We start from the raw sequence: 20,991 nt of genomic DNA on the forward strand, positions 1-20,991 counted from the left end.
TGTCAGATGAAATAATAAAAATAAAACAATTGTGTTTAAAGAAATGTTGTAAAATTTGGTATCTTCATTCCCAGGCAAAGGAATATAGATTTGACAATAGTATTTGATGAATTTTGACAAGTAATACTTATCAAATGGTGAAATTGCATCTTGGGTTTTCCACTAAAGCTCATAGTCACAAACAATTTGAAAGCAACTGTGCATTTTGACATCAAGATCTATACACGCTTGGTAGTAACAGAATGTCATTACGAAACAGTCAATGGTACTGTTATACTGTGGCTAGATCAACATCAACATGATATGATGTATCACAAAGTGAACACTGAAGAATGAATGTGAGGTTATGAAGGACTGACAATCCTTCCAAAACTTGTAGTATTGTCCCAACATTAAGGAACAATGAGTGGTGGTGAAATTTATTAACTGCTGCAGCAAAAGTCCTGAAAGGTATTCTCACCAAAGGCCAAAAGAACAATTCTGCACAATGCTGGGAACTGAGGGAATAAGCAAAATGTCATACAAACTGTACAAATATCCAGTTTTGTACAGTTTGCTTTTATTTATACACACTGTAAGGTGTATTTGTCCACATATTTTAAAATATTAACATTATTTCCCTTTCAGATGTTGGGTCTCTCCTGAGAGATCACTTGTGAAAAAATTATCAAGTTCACTTGCAAACTTCATAAAATGCCTCAAAAAGCTTTCAAAAAACAAAATTTAATAGAGACAGTTGGATAAACTCTGCTGCCATGACAAGAAAAGGTTAACATATTGTATTAGCAGATTGTCATTCTCCTCAACTCCTTTACTTTGCAGTTCTGTTACATTGATGGATGGTGTGAAATACATTGTAGAAGAGTTAAAGACGATATAACATCCAGAGTGAATTATGCTTTAAAGTTGAGGTGATATCTTAAACGTCATATCAGTGGCTCTGACCAGAAACAAGAGAAAATTATGGACTTTGATGCCAAAGGATGGTCATCTGCAGTGGGAAGGGGTTAGGCAGGAAGAGGCAGTTGCCCCCTCCTGGAATGTGGCATATAGATTTTTAAATTATTTCATTATTATGACATTTCTGGAAATGATGGTCTGTGAAGTACCATGGATTCAGCACTTGCAGCACAACTAAGATGGCTGCCTGCTAATTATTTATATAATAATGAAGATTGTTTCATTGTTTGTAAAAATATTAGACTTTGGAATTTATATACTTGTGTTCCAGTTTTGGGAACATTTTTCTACTGTGATGCTGCTACCTCAAAAACCCACATTATCTTTATGTGATAAAAAATGCTGTACATGAGTTTATTGAACATAGGAACCAAAAAGAGAACACTACATAATAAAATGGATAAATATTACAAGTGATCCATTAATTAGAAGTCTCTCCACTGAATGTGTGACAGTTGATATTGTCAGGATGAAGAATAATCCAAAGTTTTCAGTAATGTTTCCTGATTTAACTGAACAGTAGTGGCTAACAAATTGTTGTGTAGATTGTAGTATTATTGGTTATTTGATCATCCAATGTAACCAAAGGAACAAGGGCTCATTTTATTGAAAATAGTTTATGGACGAACCACTTCCATTTACTTTCACCCTGAACCACCTGTACATCTTACTGATGCTTCATATCCAACTTGTAGGTATACAGGATGAACTTTAATAAAACTTACAAAATGCAGGGACAGATTCCTGACGGGAAATGGAGGAAGAAAGATCCTACAAAAATGTGTCTGGAAATGAATCATTGCCATGCTATATGGTGCTGACAGATGACAGTTCCTCTGACCACATGCAGTATGTTCCTTGTTGTTGCAGGCTGTGTGATAGAAGCTGCATACTGTCAGCAGCATAATGGTCCGGTATTCATGTCAGGAACAAGCTAAGATGGTTTGTGTATGGCCAAGCAGATGGAAATGGTCAGAGGGAGCACGGTTGTACCGTAACAAGTACCGTTGCAGACACCTACCACATTGCACAACATTTCAAGTCCTGTTTGGGGATCTGTGCGATTGTGGGTCCTTTCACACAGAGGAGCTTGCAGGGCGGTGATGGACACCAGATCTGGAGGAGGAGACTCTATAAGGTACTGAGACCAACCTGCATGCAAGCTCTAGGCAACTGGCCCATCAACATGGTGTAAGCCAAAGTACAATTATGTGTATCGTGCATGACAACAGCTGCCATCCCAACCACCTGGAATCCCATGGAGCCCACTTTGAATGTCTGTTGTGACATGGACACGAGGCACTTCTGTACAGTATTCCAGGATAATTTGTTGTCATTGCATGTACATCGTCTATTTCCAGACAAATGTTCATAGCACAACAAGACCTGTGGCTGCAGAAGCACTGGAAGTTAATTCTTCACCTCCACCACAGCAACTCTCCCAGTTTACAGTGTGTTTGTGCTTCAGAGAGCTTATTGTCCTGTGTGTTTATTGTGCCCTGTGATTTTGTTTTTACTGTTGCAGGAGCTATTTTATTTGCTGTTATAGTTTTTTGTTCTGTGGTACGAACACTGTTACAAGGAAGTTTGTCAGAAGTTATGAGTGGTAAGATTTTGCATCAGTCTTTTGGCCAGGGTATGAAGTATGAGCACAGTTGAGAGAAATGGTTTGCGTATTACGGGCGTAGTAAGAGACTTGAGAACTTACTGGTGGCCTGTTCCTTTCCATTAACAACGTAACTGAAAGAACTGCTGCAGCTTTGAATACAATCAAAAATGCTATTCTGAAGATTAGTGAGGAAATGTACAATAAAGAAAAGGAAGCTGAAAGACAATGAAACCTGAACCTCTGGGGGAAAATGTTATGTTATTGTATGGTATGGAAGACTCAGATGAAAGGAACAATTCTGAAATATTTAACACTTACAACATGTGTTCTTTGTTCAATTTTCCAAGCAGAACTACACAGGATAGCAGTACATTATCATACTTTTTTGTACGTGAACACTTATTTAGTGATTTAAAAAGTTTATCCAGTAGTGAACGGCCTCTGACCATGATGTACAACACATCATACTGAACAATTTCTCTTATTACAATTAAATTATATCATAAATAAGTGAGTAACTAACCAACAGAAATTTTCAAAGCAGCCTCACACGATTTGCACAATATGACTTAAGTCAACTGCATATTTAATGTACCTATAGATCAGTTTATCAATATTTAACAACTGCTTTTGCAAGAAAATAAAGTATAGTAATAATGATACATAAATAAAGGCCTGCACTATAAAAATAATCAAAATATTGTGCACAAGAACAATGAAATTGTTTGATATTGTTAAGACAAGTATAGTATTTATTTCATATTACAAAAAAATACCGTACTGTATACAGTACATATCTACATTATGTCTGAAATCAGTAACACAGATAATAAAAGTAAGTCTGCCAGACAATAGTTAAAAGAGAAAAAACAAAATTGGATAAGGAATTCAAGGAACTTATTATTGAAGAAAACAGTCAACTAATAAATGATAGCAGCCAGATAGGCAAAGTATTCAATGACCATTCTTTGTTTTTTGACGAGCACGGGACAATCAGCCTAATATGGCAGGCATCAAAAGCTATTCTTACAGTTTCAAACAGAATGCCATATGGAATTCTGGATGCAGCATTTGTAGAGATGCAATATGGTTTCAGAAGGGAAATAGGCAATGACATGCAACTGGACTTCTAAGAACTACTGTTGAAAGATAAGTAGAAAGGGACACAGAAGTATCTGCTGACTTCACAGACCCACACACCTCGAAAAGGCATTTAATAGAGTACAGTGTCACGAGCTGATGGATATCTAAGAGAAATGGAGTGCAGTGGATGAAGAGAATCTGAATGAGACCTCAGAAGATAGCAAAATTGGAAGACGGATCACACAGGGATTTTGTCTCTTGCCAATCCTGTTCAACATTTACTTGTAAGAAGTAGATGAAATTTCTTTGGGTGGGAAAAAAAAGGCATCAGGACAGGTGGGCAGAAATTACAATGCATCAAATACACAGAACACATGGTGTTCCTTTCAGAAAATGGAGGGACACAGTTTTAAATGCCAAATGATCTGAATGAAGCCTGTGTAGCATACAGTATGAATATACATAAAAAGAAAATGGAAAGCACTGTTATAAGCTTGAAGAAAAGAAAAACAAAATGTAAGGCCAGAAACCATAAAACAGATGTGAGCATCCAAATTTTTGGGAAGCTGAATTAGGGACAATGTGCAATGTGCATTGTGAACAGAACATCAAAATCTAAATGTCATTGGTGAAAGAGACATTTTAAAAGCAGAAAAGACTCTTAGCTAGTGGTCGGAAAAGAGAATTAAGAAAGCAGTTAGTGAAATGCCTGATAGACAGTATGGCCATACATGGAACAGAAATGTGGACACTGAGAAAGCAGGGCAATAGGTGAATTGAAGCTTGTGAAATGTGGACATGGTGCAGACTGCAGAAGATCAGCTGGACTGATAAAGTCAGGAATGGAGAGGTACTGACAAGAGATGGAGAAGATTGGAGGATGTGGCTGACAATGAAGACTAGGAAGTTGAACTGGACAGGACACATTTTAAGACAGGATTCCCTTTTAGCATAGACAAATGTAGGTTTTATTCAATAAATGGATATTCTGAAGATGAGATTGCCTTTTAGTAGAAGCAATTGTGGGTTTTATTCAATAAATGGATATTCTAAATTCTTAAGTGTTTGTAAAGATTGGAAGTCCATTGTTATGAGGGGCACTCAATAAGTAATAGAACACACTTTCTTTTTCAGCCAATTTCAGTTGAAAAACTACAGAAGTTGTAGCGAGACACTGTGGGGCATTTCAACTTCAGTCCCTATGGTTTCGTGAAATTCTGATGAGTAGTGGCACTTTACATAGTCTTCAAAATGATGTCTGCAAAGGAGGTGTGTTTCAATCTGAGAGCAGTCACTGGGTTTCTTTTGGCAGAAAACCAGAAAATCACCGATATTTACACACACTTGCAGAATATCTTTGGCGACCTGGCAGGGAACAATCACAGTGAGTCATTGGGCAAGGTGTATCATCATTGCAAGGTTGCACAAAATATGTCCTATCTCCCATGTGCCAGTCACACACAGTTCTGACTCCTGTAAGGTTGGAACATGCAGACACACTCATTCAAGGTGATCCACAGATCACGAACAAACATCTCGCTGCAAAACTGTACATCTCTGTTGGTACTGCTGACACACTTGCCCATCAGTTGGCATACTCACAAGTGTGTGTCCACTGAGTTCTTTGCTGCCTAACAAGAATATAAAAAGCAACAAAGGAGCAACTTTGTGGAATTGTTTGCACATTACAAGGCTGACTGTGACAAATTTTTGTCAAACATCACCACAGGCAATGAAACAGGAGACAAAGTGGCAATCCATGGAGTGGTACCACACTATCTCTCCTCCAAAGAAAAAGTTTGATGCTCCACCCTCAGCTCACAAAACTTCATTGGACTGTCTTTCCTCATCCGCTCTACGACACAGATCTCGCACCGTCTGATTTCCGTGTGTGTGGCCCAATGAAGGATGCACTCTGTGGGAAGCAGTACGTAGATGATGGAAGCGTTACTGATGCAGCAAAATGTCGTTTCCAATGTCAACCATTACAGAGGTACCCCAAGTACATACTAGTCCTCGCAGTAAAGTGCCATAAGGCCATCACATTGAACACAGATTATGTTGAAAAATAGGATTTTGCAGCCAAATAACTGGGGAACAATACAGTGTATTGGAATCCTATGTGAAACCAATATGCTTTTAGAGAAAATGTGTCTCATTATTTACTGAACACCTCTCATGTATACCTTCTTAACTCTTTGTGGCACAGTGATGCACTCTTTGAGCAGCAAAATCTCATCTGTTGCTGAATGGCGGTGCGTATTTTGTACACACTGCAGTACAATTTATCAAACACAATTTCTTGTAATTCTACTGCGTGTCAGCAGCTTTTTCAAGTGGTTATTTGGATTGTATGCACCTTTTCCTACAAACCACATGTTGCTAATAGTGCATTGTGTGAATTTCACATCTGCTCTGTTTCACTGAACCTTATTTCCAGTAAGTGCAATCTTTACTACTGGAATATTGTTCTATATTATGACATTATTTTATGCTAGTTTCAAACATCAGATGCTGAATTTGGTAAAATTATTGTCCCATACACAAGCTTTTCAGAAGAATACAAATTTTGCATCACAATTCCTTTCTTGGAAAGCAATCTGAAATAATGATGGAAAATCAACATTTACATTTAGAGCAATAATGAGTGTTTTGGGAAACAAACTCTTATCAGTGAAAGACTACTGAGGTAACAACTTCATTGCAGCAACCACCATTCTCAAAAACAAATGTCAAAAGGTGGAAGCCAAAGGTAGCAACAGAAGTATAATAACTACCATTGTAGCACCAACCCCAGTGGTCTAAATGAAGAATACGTGCATTGCGCAGGATATATAAAAATTTAAAAAAAGAGCCAGCACAGACATACTGGATGTGCATTATTTCCAATGTACCATTGTGTCTCAAAAAAGCAAAGACTGTTTCCAGAAATTTCATACTTAAATTGAAAACAACATTTTTAAGCATCTTAGCACTGCAACTTTTGAGTTACAGGTAATATCAAATTCTGGAGATGAAAATGTGCAAAAGTTGACTTATTTTCCTGTTTTCATTCATTGTTGCTTTATGGCATCATATTCTGGGGTTACGTGTCACTGGGGAAAAAAGTGTTTGTTGCACATAAGTGTGTATTCTGGATAATGTTTAGTCACTCTATGACTTCTTCCACAAAGCTTTTTAAACATTTGACAGACTGAAAACAGCCTCACAGTATATCTACTCCCTCTAGAAGTTTGCTGCCAACAATTCACCATAGTTTGTAAACAACAGAAACACTGATGAACATGATAATAGAAGAATAATTCATGCAATCCAACATTTAGCCTTGGTGTGGCACAGAAATGAGCGAGGTGTTCAACCACAAAAATATTTAATCACCTACCAACTGATATAAAGCGTTTCATGGATCATAAAAATAACTTCAAACATAACCTGAAATCACATCTGCTCAACAACTCCTACTTTATACGTGAATTCCTGAATGTAGTAGTATGATTTTTGTGTGTGTGTGTGTGTGTGTGTGTGTGTGTGTGTGTGTGTGTGTGTGTGTGTGTGTGTGTGTGTCCACTGATAAAGGACTCATCCCCTACCATAGCAAGACGTCACAATTACGATCAATGAAAAATGATGTGTGTGTGTCCACTGATAAAGACTCGTCGCATACCACAGCACGATGTCACAATAACGATCAATGAAAAATGCAAATAGCTAAATTTAAGATTCACAGTCCTGAACATTTTTTGCATGAACTTGCATATCATTCATTAAAAGATAAAGAAGCCAAATATATCTTCTGTAACGGATTTATCAGGAGTTACTGGAAGGAGGTGTGTCTTCCACAGTATGAAAGCCTATACTTATACTAAATGTGAATTTAAGGTATCCATCACACACTCACATGCATTATAAAAAGTGCTTGGTATCAAGAAGCCTGAGTAAATAGGATTACACATTTTGTTACAAGCACTGCACAGATTCTACTCATGACAATCAGCAAATAATAGAAGATAACCAAAGTATAGCAGAACAGTACAAAAATACTGAAAAATTATTAGTAGTACTTAGTGCTACAAAACACAATCTATCCCTATTTCAATCTAATGAATCCATTACACTTCAAAATAGCACAAATTTTTTTTTTCACTCCAAATATTCTACATCAGTGGTAAGAATGCTTACAATATCCTCAGTTCCATCCACGCCCAAAATTAGTTCAGGATCCTCCTTGATACAGTCAGTGGACCACGAGATCATCAATGGATCTTCAAGAAGCTGAATAAAAAGAAAACAAAATCTCACATTTTATTTCATACATTGTTTGTTTTTCTTACGTCTATTGTTCAAGAAATTTTAGCAAAGATACTTTTCAGATACATCCATATGATTTCACTTTTATGCTAAACTGCAAGAGGTTCTTTATATCAGATAGTCCTTTTTTTCTTTGCAGCATATTTAATGGCATTTATTACCTATTTATCTTCCAATAAACAGTTCATCCATCCACTACTTCCAGGTACTATCAGCTAGAGGCATTTTCTTTGGCTTTCTCATCTTCACACCCTTGATCAACATATATTCAGGGTTCCATGTCTTCTGTTCTGCCCACAGAAGTTTCTTGTCTTTATATCAAAAGAATAATATGATGTTGAGCGATTTATGACAATTTTCCAGTCACCATCATTTTCCAACTGACCAAAGACCTTCATCACGATTTTATGCAAAAATAATGTTCTTGTTCTCTGCTTCTGAGGTACTCAAGCTCTCACCTTCAGCTTCATACAACAACACCAAAACCACAATAGCGTTATATGACATGACTTAATATTTTTGAGACAGTAACTTCACAATGCTCTTCATACAGTACTAAGTTAGAAGTTGTTGCACTCGTATCAGAAAATTTGATATTCCACATTTTCAGTGAAACAGTCTGTACCATTCTTCAATAAAGAACCATCACATCTGTTTTCTCAGGAATGCTCTCCATGCCAACATTATTCAAATTGCAGGCTACTAACTTTACTATTTCCATCATCTCCATTTCAATCTTTGCTGTGGTTGTGACAGATTATGCCACAGACCCACATACTGGATCACCCATTCATTCTAGTACCTTTAATATTTCCACTAATTTCATGAATCATGTTTTTTTTAACAATGTCACATAGAAAAAGGTGTAATTTGATGAATGACAAACACTAACTTCACTTAACAAAGGTCTATTCAGCACTTGTACATACAAGAGCACGAAGTGAACTGCCTGCGGCCAAAACACATACAGTATATATACAACTACAGAACATTCCAGTACAATGAATCTTGACATTTGTGGATACTTCTAGAATGTACTTGACCCAAATATAGAAATTAAAATTGTACAGTGCAGGTGAGTTTTGAACTCATGACCCTCCATGCAACAATTTAGCATCATAACCACTACACCATGGTGCTACTCAGCTTCTTCTGCAACAATATTACTATATATGCTTTTGGAGAAACAGCATCACCTTGTCCCAAAACAGTACTTAAATCAACCATTGCCCTGTTCGTCTTTTCACCATGCTTCCTAACATCCTTAGTTTACAAATCTCTCTCAGACTGTTGCACAATTCCTAACTGTGACTTATGAAAGATATTGAAATGTGGTTTCTTAAACTATCAGAACTTTTCTTAACTATGTCTGACTGTAAATACAGTAAACCCCTTTTTAATGAATTTCTGGAGACTGAAATAATTTTTTTCTTAAATGAGCTTTACCTGAAACACAGGGTTTAGCTCCAATATGCTAATAAAGTGACCCTAAATCAGAATTTGCAGATTTTTAGGCCATGTAGGTATGACATACAAATCATAAATGCACATGACTTGGTCCAAGCAAATCCTATAACATATTAATGTCACACTCATTCTTTTAACTCAGTAGGCATTTATTTTAAAGTCAGCTATAAAACCACCAATTGGTATCTCAATTTAATAGCAATAATCAGAATGAAGATGCAGTGTTTATACTCAAAAGCTTGTTTCATTCAACACATGACACTGGTAATTATGACTACACAAAGAAAGCAACATTCCTCACGAACATTTATTTCTTCAATTTAAGGAAGTGTATCCATAATTTACTTTATGTTGCCAACATCACATACTGATAATAGCTGTCACCCCAGCTGGTTGATACTGACTAGAACCACCTCATGTACAGTGAATGAGGAAGGATAGTTCCTTTTTGCTGCAGTATAACTGAGTGGAATTTAATCCTCCTCCTGCTAATCATCATCATCCTACCACCTATCACCTATACTCGATTCTTTATTAAAGTATCACACAATCACTTAACCTGATCTATGACAGTCAGAATGTCATCATAACAACAAAGTCCTGAAATGTCACAGTTGCTGACATATCTGCAACAGCGTTTCAGAAAATTCTTCTTCTTCTTCTTCTTCTTCTTCTTCTACAGAAACTTACACTACCCACAGCCAGCAGGGTTGAACACAGTCTGCTGGGGTACAGCATTCGAGATAGCAACTACCATGTGCAAAGGCTGTAAAACATTCATTCTCATTACAGTCTTTCTTTTGAAAAATGAAACTAACGTCTTATTCTGTATTTAGCTTTCAGTTGATAAATAAAGCTGAGATATAGTGGCTGTAGGTGACATACAGTCATCAAGCACAAACACATCAATGTTCCTGAGGAATGTTCCTTTCTTTGATTGTGCAGGGCTTCTGTCAAATAATAAGAATGCTCTCTCTTCCTGGTGTACCTATCATGGTATCTATATTCTTTAAAAACTTCATACAAATTTCAGAAATCGTACAGGCATTACTAATCTAATTATAGGTGCATAGTACCAATTATAGATTACTTGGAACTTTACAATTTTTGTGTTATTTTTGGGGGTAAGTTTTCGCTGCTATCACTAAACCACAGCAGCAGTGCTTTCAACAGTGAGAATGTTTTAGGATTTCTGTCTGTTACAAGCCATGTCAAAAAGTACATATTCCAATGTTCCAAATTTCCCAAGACTACTGCCTCACTTTCTCCACTTTAATCTTGGAAAGAGGTTATAGCAGTTTATTTTCCTTCACTGCCAAGCTCCAGGGCAATTTCCTGGACCTACTGCTGTAACAAATTACTGTCAATGGGAAATGTACCACTTCTCATTTCATGAAGCAATTTTATTAGTTAAACAATGGCTTTTGAGTTCTTAAAGGGCCTATATATCTTCAGTTTAGCTGTGCACCCTATCACATGCAATACCTCCAAGCAATAAGCTATATTATTACCTGATGTAACTTCATATTTCAAGCACGCCATCAGTCCATGCAAGATCCTAGTATTTAGCAATGATAAACTTTATAGATGTAGCCAGTAATTAAACAGTTTTCACAGTCTCCTCATTGCCTGTCACCTTAACTTCAATCTGCTGACATTGTTTCCTCCACAAAGAATGAGATTTGCGTTTTTTGGAATTTACTGAAGGTTTCTGAAATCGTCCTAAACATGTCCTTCATATTCCCACTGTGTAAAGAAGGGAAAAAGCAGCCATGTATGATGTTTTAATGTAAAAACTGGATCTTTCTGAAGCCTGCAATAACTCATGATTATTCTTTAAAGAAAACAAGCAACTTTTAATTTGCTTCTTGGTAAGAATTAAAGAAGTATCAAAGTTGTAACTACATGACGAACTACAGCGCTTCTTTCTTTGTTCACCATCATCAATTTGTCGCAAGAAACACTACATGGAAAAAAATAAATGAGAGCAATGTGTGGAAAACTGAATGCAGCCTACCTACCTTAGTTCACAAAACTGTACAGATCCTGACTTGAACAGATAACTGCACAATTAAACTGAAGGTGTGCAGGCTGTTTCAAATGATGAAGCACAAATATTTTCCCCTTCTAATGCTGAGGAACCATGAGTTTCAGCATGCTTATTGTTCAGTGTATACCACAGAAAGAAGACAGCATGTAAAATGTGTATAACATTACAATGTTCTTGGACATCAAGAATAATTGTCAGCTTCAGCTAAATCTGAAGCTTCCTTCTTTTGCTGGCCAAAACTATGCAAAGCTTTCACAGTGTGGGATACAGAACTTCAATAAAGACAATGCAATCATTTTGCAGGCTAGAATTCAATGGTAATATTTTTAATTCTGTGATATCCTTTCACATGACCTACATGTGGAAATAGCCACTATTTTGAAATTATCAACCAGAAACTATGACAGCTATCGGCAATAAGAATCAATTGCATGTTACTTGCATTGTCTCGATCAGAAATTTAACACAAAAGTGTTCAGAATTTCGTGATAACTGGGTTTCTGTTTGCAAAGAGTTTAATGTTTGATCGCTAAAACTGGGCTGTGTCTTAAAGTGAATTTCACTAACAATGTTTTTACACCTATTTCACTGGAACCAATGGAAATACTTGTGGCGGCAGCACCGTCCAACGCACGAAGGGCTGAACTACGGCACTGCCGACACAAGTAGGGGCAGCTGTACCGTTATGCGGAATTTCGGCAACGGTGCGTCGCACACCGGACCGCACGGGAACAAAGCTGCCATCAGTGCGAGCTAGTCGACGCGACGCGACACACGTCTCCCCAGTCCTTCCGCCGCGGACCACGTGCGTCGAGTCAACGTGACTCCGCCGTAAATGCGTACGCGCGGTCGTAAACGCAGTCGCCGTTAAATTGTCTTTCGCTTCTTCGCGGACGTTACGGCGCCTCCGGTCGCGCCAAGAGCAGAACATCCTGTGACGCGGCCTTTTGTCTCGCTCGGTCCACGCGGTCGCGCCACGGCTCGTCACGGGAGTGTGCACCCTCCGGGATCGGTGACCGAGCCGTGCCGCCAGTGCAACGCGCCTATATAGGCGGACATTAGCGAAGTATATTATTTGTCATTTATTGTAACGGCAGGAAAAATAAATGTGTCCTGTCCAGAAACCGCTTTAGTCATTTATTGCCACAAAGCCTCTCCCATGAGCACAGTGCGTGGGCGCGGTGATAAATGCCGGTTCACTGCACATGAGCGACTGTAAGCGGGGATACAGCACGTACCCGCTTCACTGGTGACCCCGACGTGATCTGAGGCTAAAAAAAAACACGTGGTGACAAACGTTCGTTGGTACGAGAGACGTGGAACCGCGAGTAGGCTTGCGCGCATACGCCCGCGCCGAACAGTGCTCCGTAGTAAATTTTTTTTAACTAACTTTTCTTTGTATTGTTTTTGTGTGCGTATATTTTGATCGCGGACTGCTTAGTGTTATTTTTTTTTTCTTTTCGTGTGTTTCCCTTGTGTTATTTTCACTGTGTACTTTCCTCTTGTACGAGAATTGAACTAAGATGCCGACACTAGAGGAGTTGCAAAAGACCGTCGAGGAACTGCTCGCACGCAACACGAGGCTAGAGAGTGAGCTACAGGCACGGACTACACGCGCGGACGCCGTCGCTAACTTGGCCGACAGGGTGCACGACGCGCTGACAACGGCGCCTAGCACCGCGGCTGCGGCAGCTTACGACTCCGTCCCGCCACCCCCGTGGCGGCCAGCGCCTCCCGCACCCGCATCGGATGCCGACCTGCACCAGCTAGTGCAAAACTTGACCGCGCAGGTGGCAGCTCTCTCGACGCAAGTCGACCGGTTGGCGCGCTCGCAGCAAGAGGGCAGCACGCGCCGCAGCGGCAGCAGACCGGGCGACAGGTGGCGTGGCTCGCGCAGCCGGCAACGCAGCAACAGCCGCTCCAACGGTACCCCGCCGACGTCACACCACGCACAAAGCGGCTACTGCTGGTACCACGCCCGCTTCGGCAACGAAGCAACCAGGTGCCGCGCTCCTTGCTCGCACCCAAACGCCAGCTGCGACCGGACCTAGGCGCACCCGGCTGCAATATGATATCGAAGCGTCTGTTTGTTGCGGAACGGGGGGCAGGCGTGAGGTACCTCGTCGACACGGGTTCGGACCTCTCGATCTTCCCCCGTTCTATGTTACGAGACCGCAGGCGGGCCGAGGCACTCTGCCTTACAGCGGCGAACAACTCCACTATTAAAACTTACGGCACACACAGCCGCAATATAGATCTGGGCCTACGGCGCACGTTCTCGTGGACTTTTACCGTGGCCGACGTCAATGAGCCGATCCTGGGCGCAGACTTTCTCGGCCACTACGGGCTACTAGCCGACATCGCAAACGGCCAGCTCATCGACGCCACGACTAAGTTAAAGATAGCGGGACAGCGCCGGCAGGCTGCATACTACAGCGTTAAACCCGTGAAGTGCCCCGGACCGTACGCTGACATTCTTGAACAATTCCCCGACCTCACCCGCCCAGCCGGTGCACCGAGAGACATCAAACATTCGACGGTGCACCACATAATAACCACACCCGGACCCCCCACATCGTGTCGCCCACGTCGACTCGCGCCGGACAGACTCGCAGCAGCAAAGGCAGAGTTCGAGGCCATGCTGCGGCAAGGCATCGTGCGACCATCGAGCAGCCCATGGTCATCGGCGTTGCATTTAGTGCCCAAGAAAGACAATTCGTGGCGCCCGTGTGGGGACTATCGCGCCCTTAATTCGCGAACGGTGCCGGACCGATACCCAGTCCCACACCTTCAAGACTTCAGCTACGCCTTGGCGGGCTGCGCGGTGTTCAGCAAGATTGACTGCGCAAAGGCGTACACCCAAATTCCGGTGGCGCCCGAAGACATCGAAAAAACAGCCATCGTAACGCCCTTTGGGCTTTTCGAAAGCCTGTTTATGACTTTCGGTCTTCGGAATGCTGCCCAGACTTGGCAGCGGTTCCTGGACGGCGTCTTGCGAGGCTTGCCATTTTGCTTCGGGTACCTCGACGACATCTTGGTGTATTCCAAGTCGCCCGAACTCCACCGCCGCCACTTAACGACCATCTTTCAGCGCCTGAGTGAAGCCGACATCGTCATTAACCCCGCTAAATGCGAGTTCGGCGTGACGGAAATTGAGTTCCTCGGCCATTTAATTACGCCCACCGGATCGACACCGCTACCGGAGAAAGTTAAGGCAATACAGAACATGCCGCGTCCGCAGACGCACAAAGAATTACGACGCTACCTCGGCATGTTGAACTTTTATCGTCGACACCTGCCCAACGCCGCAGCGGTGCAAGAGCCGCTGACTAAGGCGTTACAAGGTCCTATCTCTAAAGGGAAGACCCTCGTGAATTGGACAGACGCAATGGAGCAGAGCTTCACGGACTCAAAAAGGAATCTCGTGGAAGCGACGCTGCTCGCGCACCCGGTACATGACGCGGACTTAGCTGTAGTCGTGGACGCCAGCCAGGCCGCCATCGGCGCGGCGTTACAACAGCGCGTCGGCGGGAGTTGGCAGCCTCTCGGTTTTTTCTCCAAAAAGCTTTCCGATTCGCAACGTGCTTGGAGCGCTTATGACCGAGAGTTGCTTGCGGTGTACGCGGCGGTGAAATACTTCCGACCGTCCATAGAAGCCCGACAGTTCATCATTTTCACCGATCACAAACCCATTACCCACGCGTTCGAGAACAACCACACTAAGTGTTCACCGCGCCAACTCCAGCAGTTAGAGTACGTGTCGCAATTCACGACTGACATTCGACACATTTCGGGGATAGACAACATCGTCGCCGATTGTTTGTCCCGAGCGTGTGCCGTTATTTCACCCCCTGTGAACTTTGAGGACGTGGCCCAAGTACAGGAGAGTGACGAAGAACTACACCGATTCCGTCACGACACTTCCAGCGGCCTGCAACTGGAGCTGGTGCCTGTCCCCGGCTCCGCACGGAAGATTTGGTGTGACACCTCAACCGGCACGCACCGACCGTTTCTCCCGGAGAAATTCCGACGCAGTGCCTTCGACCGTGTCCACGGACTGTCACACCCCGGCACCAACACCACTGCGACGCTCGTGGCTGCGCGTTTCGTCTGGCCCGGGCTTCGGAAGGACTGCCGCGAATGGGCGCGCACTTGCACGTCATGTCAGCGCGCCAAAGTCGGGAGGCACACCCACGCACCCGTGGGCACCTTCCCGGACGCGACACGCCGATTTGCACACGTCCACGTGGACCTCGTCGGCCCGCTTCCTCTCTCACAAGGCAAGCGGTACCTCCTAACAATGGTGGACCACTTCACTCGCTGGCCGGAAGCAACGCCCGTCGCGGACGTCACAGCCGAGACCGTCGCCACCGCATTCGTCGACACCTGGGTGGCACGCTTCGGATGTCCCAGTCACGTGACAACTGATCGCGGCCGCCAGTTTGACTGCGCGTTGTTCACGCACGTCGCCAGACTGTGTGGCACCCGGTTACACAGGACAACCAGCTACCATCCGGCGTCGAATGGCATGGTCGAACGGTTCCACAGGACTCTCAAAGCCGCTCTAACCTGCCACGACACCTCATGGCCAGAGGCGCTCCCACTGGTGCTGCTCGGCCTGCGAGTCACGCCGAAGGAGGAGATCGGCGCGTCACCTGCCGACCTCGTTTACGGGCAATCTCTGACAATCCTGGGCGATTTTGTCGAAGATGAAAGTCTCCCACGCGACGCCGTGGCACCCATTCTGGCGGAACGTCTGCGCAGTCACATGGCCGGCCTCCGAGCGCACGCACCGACGTGGCACGGCACCGGGAAGATATTCGTCCACGCCGACCTGCAGCGCTGCACGCACGTCATGTTGCGTACCGACGCAGTACGGCCACCTCTCCGACCGCCCTACAGTGGACCGCACCGCGTGATCGCCCGAGGAGACAAAACGCTGGTCCTCGAGTGCAACGGAAAGCCGTCGACAGTGTCAGTCGACCGCGTCAAACCAGCCTACGTCTTGCCCGCTCCATCAGCCACGCATTTCTTCGACCCGGCAGAAGATCTGTTCACGGACGACACGCCCTCTGCCAGCGGTCAGACGGAACCCGCACCCGGAGCCGCCGGTGACACACAGCTGCAGCCCGCTGTCATCGCGCCGCCACGTGCGCCTCCCACCACCACGCCCAGGCAGCTGGTACGGCCGCCCGGACCGCGCCCACCACAGGCGCACCGGTCGCCCCCACCACAGCCGCCAGCGGACTACGTCACGCGCGCCGGCCGCCGCGTCCGATTCAAACGGCCGTGCTGCGTCGCCAGCGCGCCACGACACCGAAACCGGCAGTCACGCGCCCGAGCCGCCGAACGCCGTCAGAATTCGGCGCCCACGAGCCGCCGTCCGCTGTAGAGACCCGACCTCCAGCTGCAAGTGCCTTCGGCCGGTAACTCCAGTCGAGCGTTCGTCACAGCTCCTGGACCCGCGTTCGCGTCTTTTGCCTCCGCCGCGTCGGGCGTTGAGGCCGGATCGGCACCCGCGCCTGCTTACCTCATTCGCTTCTCCGTCGAGCTCCGGACATCGCGCACCACACCGCCCGGCTTGTCCGTAGTAGCTCCCGGACCCGCGTTCGAGTTCCGACGGTACCGCACTCGCGCAAGCGCCTTCGAGACGTCGCCACCAATGACCTGCAACGCGTGCCTTCACGCGCATCGCTACGGACAGTCGCAGCCAGTGCCTGCTGCCGCTGTCACTAGCCGCCAGCGCGAACACACGCGAACACACGCGAACGATCGCCGCGTTTTCGCAGCTACGGAGCTCCGCTCTCCAAGGGGGGATCTGTGTGGCGGCAGCACCGTCCAACGCACGAAGGGCTGAACTACGGCACTGCCGACACAAGTAGGGGCAGCTGTACCGTTATGCGGAATTTCGGCAACGGTGCGTCGCACACCGGACCGCACGGGAACAAAGCTGCCATCAGTGCGAGCTAGTCGACGCGACGCGACACACGTCTCCCCAGTCCTTCCGCCGCGGACCACGTGCGTCGAGTCAACGTGACTCCGCCGTAAATGCGTACGCGCGGTCGTAAACGCAGTCGCCGTTAAATTGTCTTTCGCTTCTTCGCGGACGTTACGGCGCCTCCGGTCGCGCCAAGAGCAGAACATTCTGTGACGCGGCCTTTTGTCTCGCTCGGTCCACGCGGTCGCGCCACGGCTCGTCACGGGAGTGTGCACCCTCCGGGATCGGTGACCGAGCCGTGCCGCCAGTGCAACGCGCCTATATAGGCGGACATTAGCGAAGTATATTATTTGTCATTTATTGTAACGGCAGGAAAAATAAATGTGTCCTGTCCAGAAACCGCTTTAGTCATTTATTGCCACAAAGCCTCTCCCATGAGCACAGTGCGTGGGCGCGGTGATAAATGCCGGTTCACTGCACATGAGCGACTGTAAGCGGGGATACAGCACGTACCCGCTTCATACTCATTAAAGACAGGTATAACTTTACTTATAACTTTAAAGCTGTTTTGCTTGTATGAATTTCTACTGCATTCAATTTATAGTTCATCTCCCTGCACATAAATCTCCAATTACTTTGACATGCGCATCAATACTATACAAACCACGTTTTGGTGTAATACAGAAGGTTTTTAGTTACAACTAAGGAGCCAGCGCTAAAGGTGTGCTGACAATATGTTTCTTCATATCACATTCAATTAAACTGTAGGCTGACAGACATTATAAGGCCCTCAGGGCCTGACTGCACAGTTTTGAGGCTGGGTGTTACCTTACTCTTGAGATTGTTTTGCATTGCATAATACATTAAACAAACTAATCTCTATAAACATTTCCTACTTTGCATGTTTTGTAATTTAATCATTGCAACTTTCCAATTAAAATTCTGTTGTCCTCTTATCCCACCTGGTATTATTTGAATGAATCTGAGAATACTTTTGAATTTACCTCACTCAAAAGACGTGTAAAATGTGATGACTCCAAATTTATGTAATAATATTGATATAATATCACACTTAAGTCTTTATTAGACATTTGTGCAGATTTGGTTTATCATCCCTGTACTTATCTTCTGACAAAGTAAATCTGAATTTTCTTGAATGCATAACTTTGACACTTTTCGCTTTTTACCCCTTTCATAAAATCAACTTCCATTTCAGTGGCACAAAGATCTGCTGTATCCCCTCATAACACACACACACAAAATTTCACTGTCAGCTCAAAATATGCAAGGGAGGGCACCATCTAGCAATTTATCAGAGAAGCATGGCATTCTAAAATGTATCACTAAAATTTGCTACATTTTATAGTTGCACTTACAGGATACAAAGACTATATTAGAGAAAGAGGGAGGTAGAACTGAAGCAATAGAAAGGAATAATGAGATCTGCAGGCTGAGAAGTGCACAGATGACATTACCTGTCAGGTGTGCTAGCTCTTTCAACATGACAGAGTAATAAGCAATTTGAAAAAATATTTTTAGGAGAAATTTTTCTGTCATAGCACTGTGAGACAGAGGCACATACACAGATTGTCAGTTTGTGCAAGGAGAAGTCTCTCTTGAATAGATCACCACACAGATCGCACATCTGTACTCAGTATGAATTTAAAGCATTCAACCCACACATGGTAAACTAAAAAGTCTTCAAGAAAAGTATTAATTAACAAATACATATCTGTTAAGAGGGCTGGTTAATTCTATCATTTATAATTAACTTGTGAGACAACAAGGTCATTAGACTGAAATGAAATTCTAAAATTTTTTAATGAAACTGCTGCTCCCATAGGTTACAGTGGTTGACCATTTTTGATTATTTAAATATAATGTATCAGTTACATGTAATGATGTTGCTCTTGCACTTACATGTATAACAAAGCACTGATCTGCAAACTTACGTTATGCTCAGAGGAATCCCTGTCCCATTTCTGTTCTGGTTCTTCTTTTACATGAACACTAGTCTTTTCAATTCGCAGTGGATTGTCAAGATACTGCAAACAGATACCAATTGTTCATTTAAAGTTTGTATGTACAGTTCTGTCTCGATTACATGGCTTTGTATCAAATGGGAATGGAAAGGAAGAATGGATGGTAAATGTTTGAAAACTTAACACATCTCATATAAAAGCAAATAGGACCAAGAAATTTATGAACAAATACCATGCATTAACCACACACACACACACACACACACACACACACACACACACACACACACACACACACATACACACACACACGACCACCATCTCCAGAAGCTTGGACTGGAATACAATTGTCACATGAGACGGAAGCATTAACCTAGAGGGGATGACGAAGGGGAAGTGACAGCACAGTAGAGGTGGAGAGGGGAGAAGAGCACTGAGTGGCAGAGTGTGCAGGGACTAGACTGCCAATGTGCACAGCGTCAGGAGGCTGTGGGGCAGGACTGGTAACATCTCACTGCCATCTTGGGGTCAAAATATTCAACCTCTAACCTAGCCACAGTGTTCCTATTCATCAACCCCTCATAGCATCTAGACCCTGCCTAGTTAACCTTTCCAACTTGCCACATTCCCATAACTTCTTACCAACACTCCACAAAATCCAGAGAGAAAACTTTCCTATAACAGTGTTCTTCACCTTTCCACCAAAACTCAGTCCCATAGAAATTTCAGTCCTATCAAAAGGACTTGCCATTAGTACTAAAACCTAAATTTAACCATGTAGGATATGTCAAAGACCTACTATCCTCCTCCCAATCCCTCAATGGAAACGCTTCTTTGCCACCAATCCCTCCAACTAAAGCCAAACTAATCTCTACACAATACTGCCTCTCCAGTTCACACAACTATCCAACAATGATCCTCACTCCTTCCACCAAACCACCACCTGGTCACCTTCCATAAATTACTTACCTGCAACTTGGCCTCACCATCCTTCCCTAGGTCCCTTCCTAAGAACACCAACCTTTCATTAGAAGACAAGACATCCATACACTAACTCAAAACAAATCCTGACCTAATCATCCTGCATGGAGACAAAGGTTCCACCACTGCTGTTATGAATCACAGTAACTACCTGGTGGAAGGTAATACCCACATGACATCTTCCTATGCCAACCTATTTATGGGCCAACAAGAGGAAACCGTCCTAGCCTCCAAAAACGCCAAACCCTAGTTTGATTCAGGTTCCTTGATGACAGCTCCATGATCTGGACTCAAGACCAAGACACCCAATCTTCATTCCTTCACAAGCACAACATTTTATCTCCCATCCACTTCACCTGGTCCTCCTCAATCCAGCGTGCCACCTTCCTGGATCTTGACCACCTCCTCCTCCTCCTCTCAGACGGCTTCATCCACACCTGTGTCCACATCAAACCTACCAACCAGCTACAGTAGCTAACAGCATTTCAATGGCTGTCATCTCTTCCACACCAAAAATCTCTCTTGCACAACCTGGTCATCCGCAGACAACATATCTGCAGTAACAAGAACTCCCTTGCCCAGTATGCTGACGGTGTCACCAAGGCCTTTTCAG

The 20,991-nt window shown here is 43.7% G+C and overlaps 1 protein-coding gene across 7 annotated transcripts in view; it reads right to left on the reverse strand.

Annotated features, from left to right (window-relative positions):
• LOC126427294 (uncharacterized) overlaps positions 1-20,991 on the reverse strand; it is a 69,742-nt gene that overhangs the window by 16,805 nt on the left and 31,946 nt on the right. For 5 of the 7 annotated variants that reach the window (XM_050089591.1, XM_050089587.1, XM_050089588.1 and 2 more), the window contains exons 3-4: positions 19,368-19,460; positions 7,832-7,924 (exon numbers count right to left, since the gene is read on the reverse strand). In XM_050089591.1, the coding sequence (XP_049945548.1) occupies positions 7,832-7,924; positions 19,368-19,460 (186 nt within the window). Of the gene's footprint in view, positions 1-7,743; positions 7,925-19,335; positions 19,461-20,991 lie in introns of those variants that run through there. The other 2 variants (XR_007576626.1, XM_050089589.1) reach the window with 2 other exon arrangements.

This window comes from Schistocerca serialis, chromosome 11 (assembly GCF_023864345.2).
Source record: "Schistocerca serialis cubense isolate TAMUIC-IGC-003099 chromosome 11, iqSchSeri2.2, whole genome shotgun sequence".
Lineage (NCBI taxonomy): Eukaryota > Metazoa > Arthropoda > Insecta > Orthoptera > Acrididae > Schistocerca > Schistocerca serialis.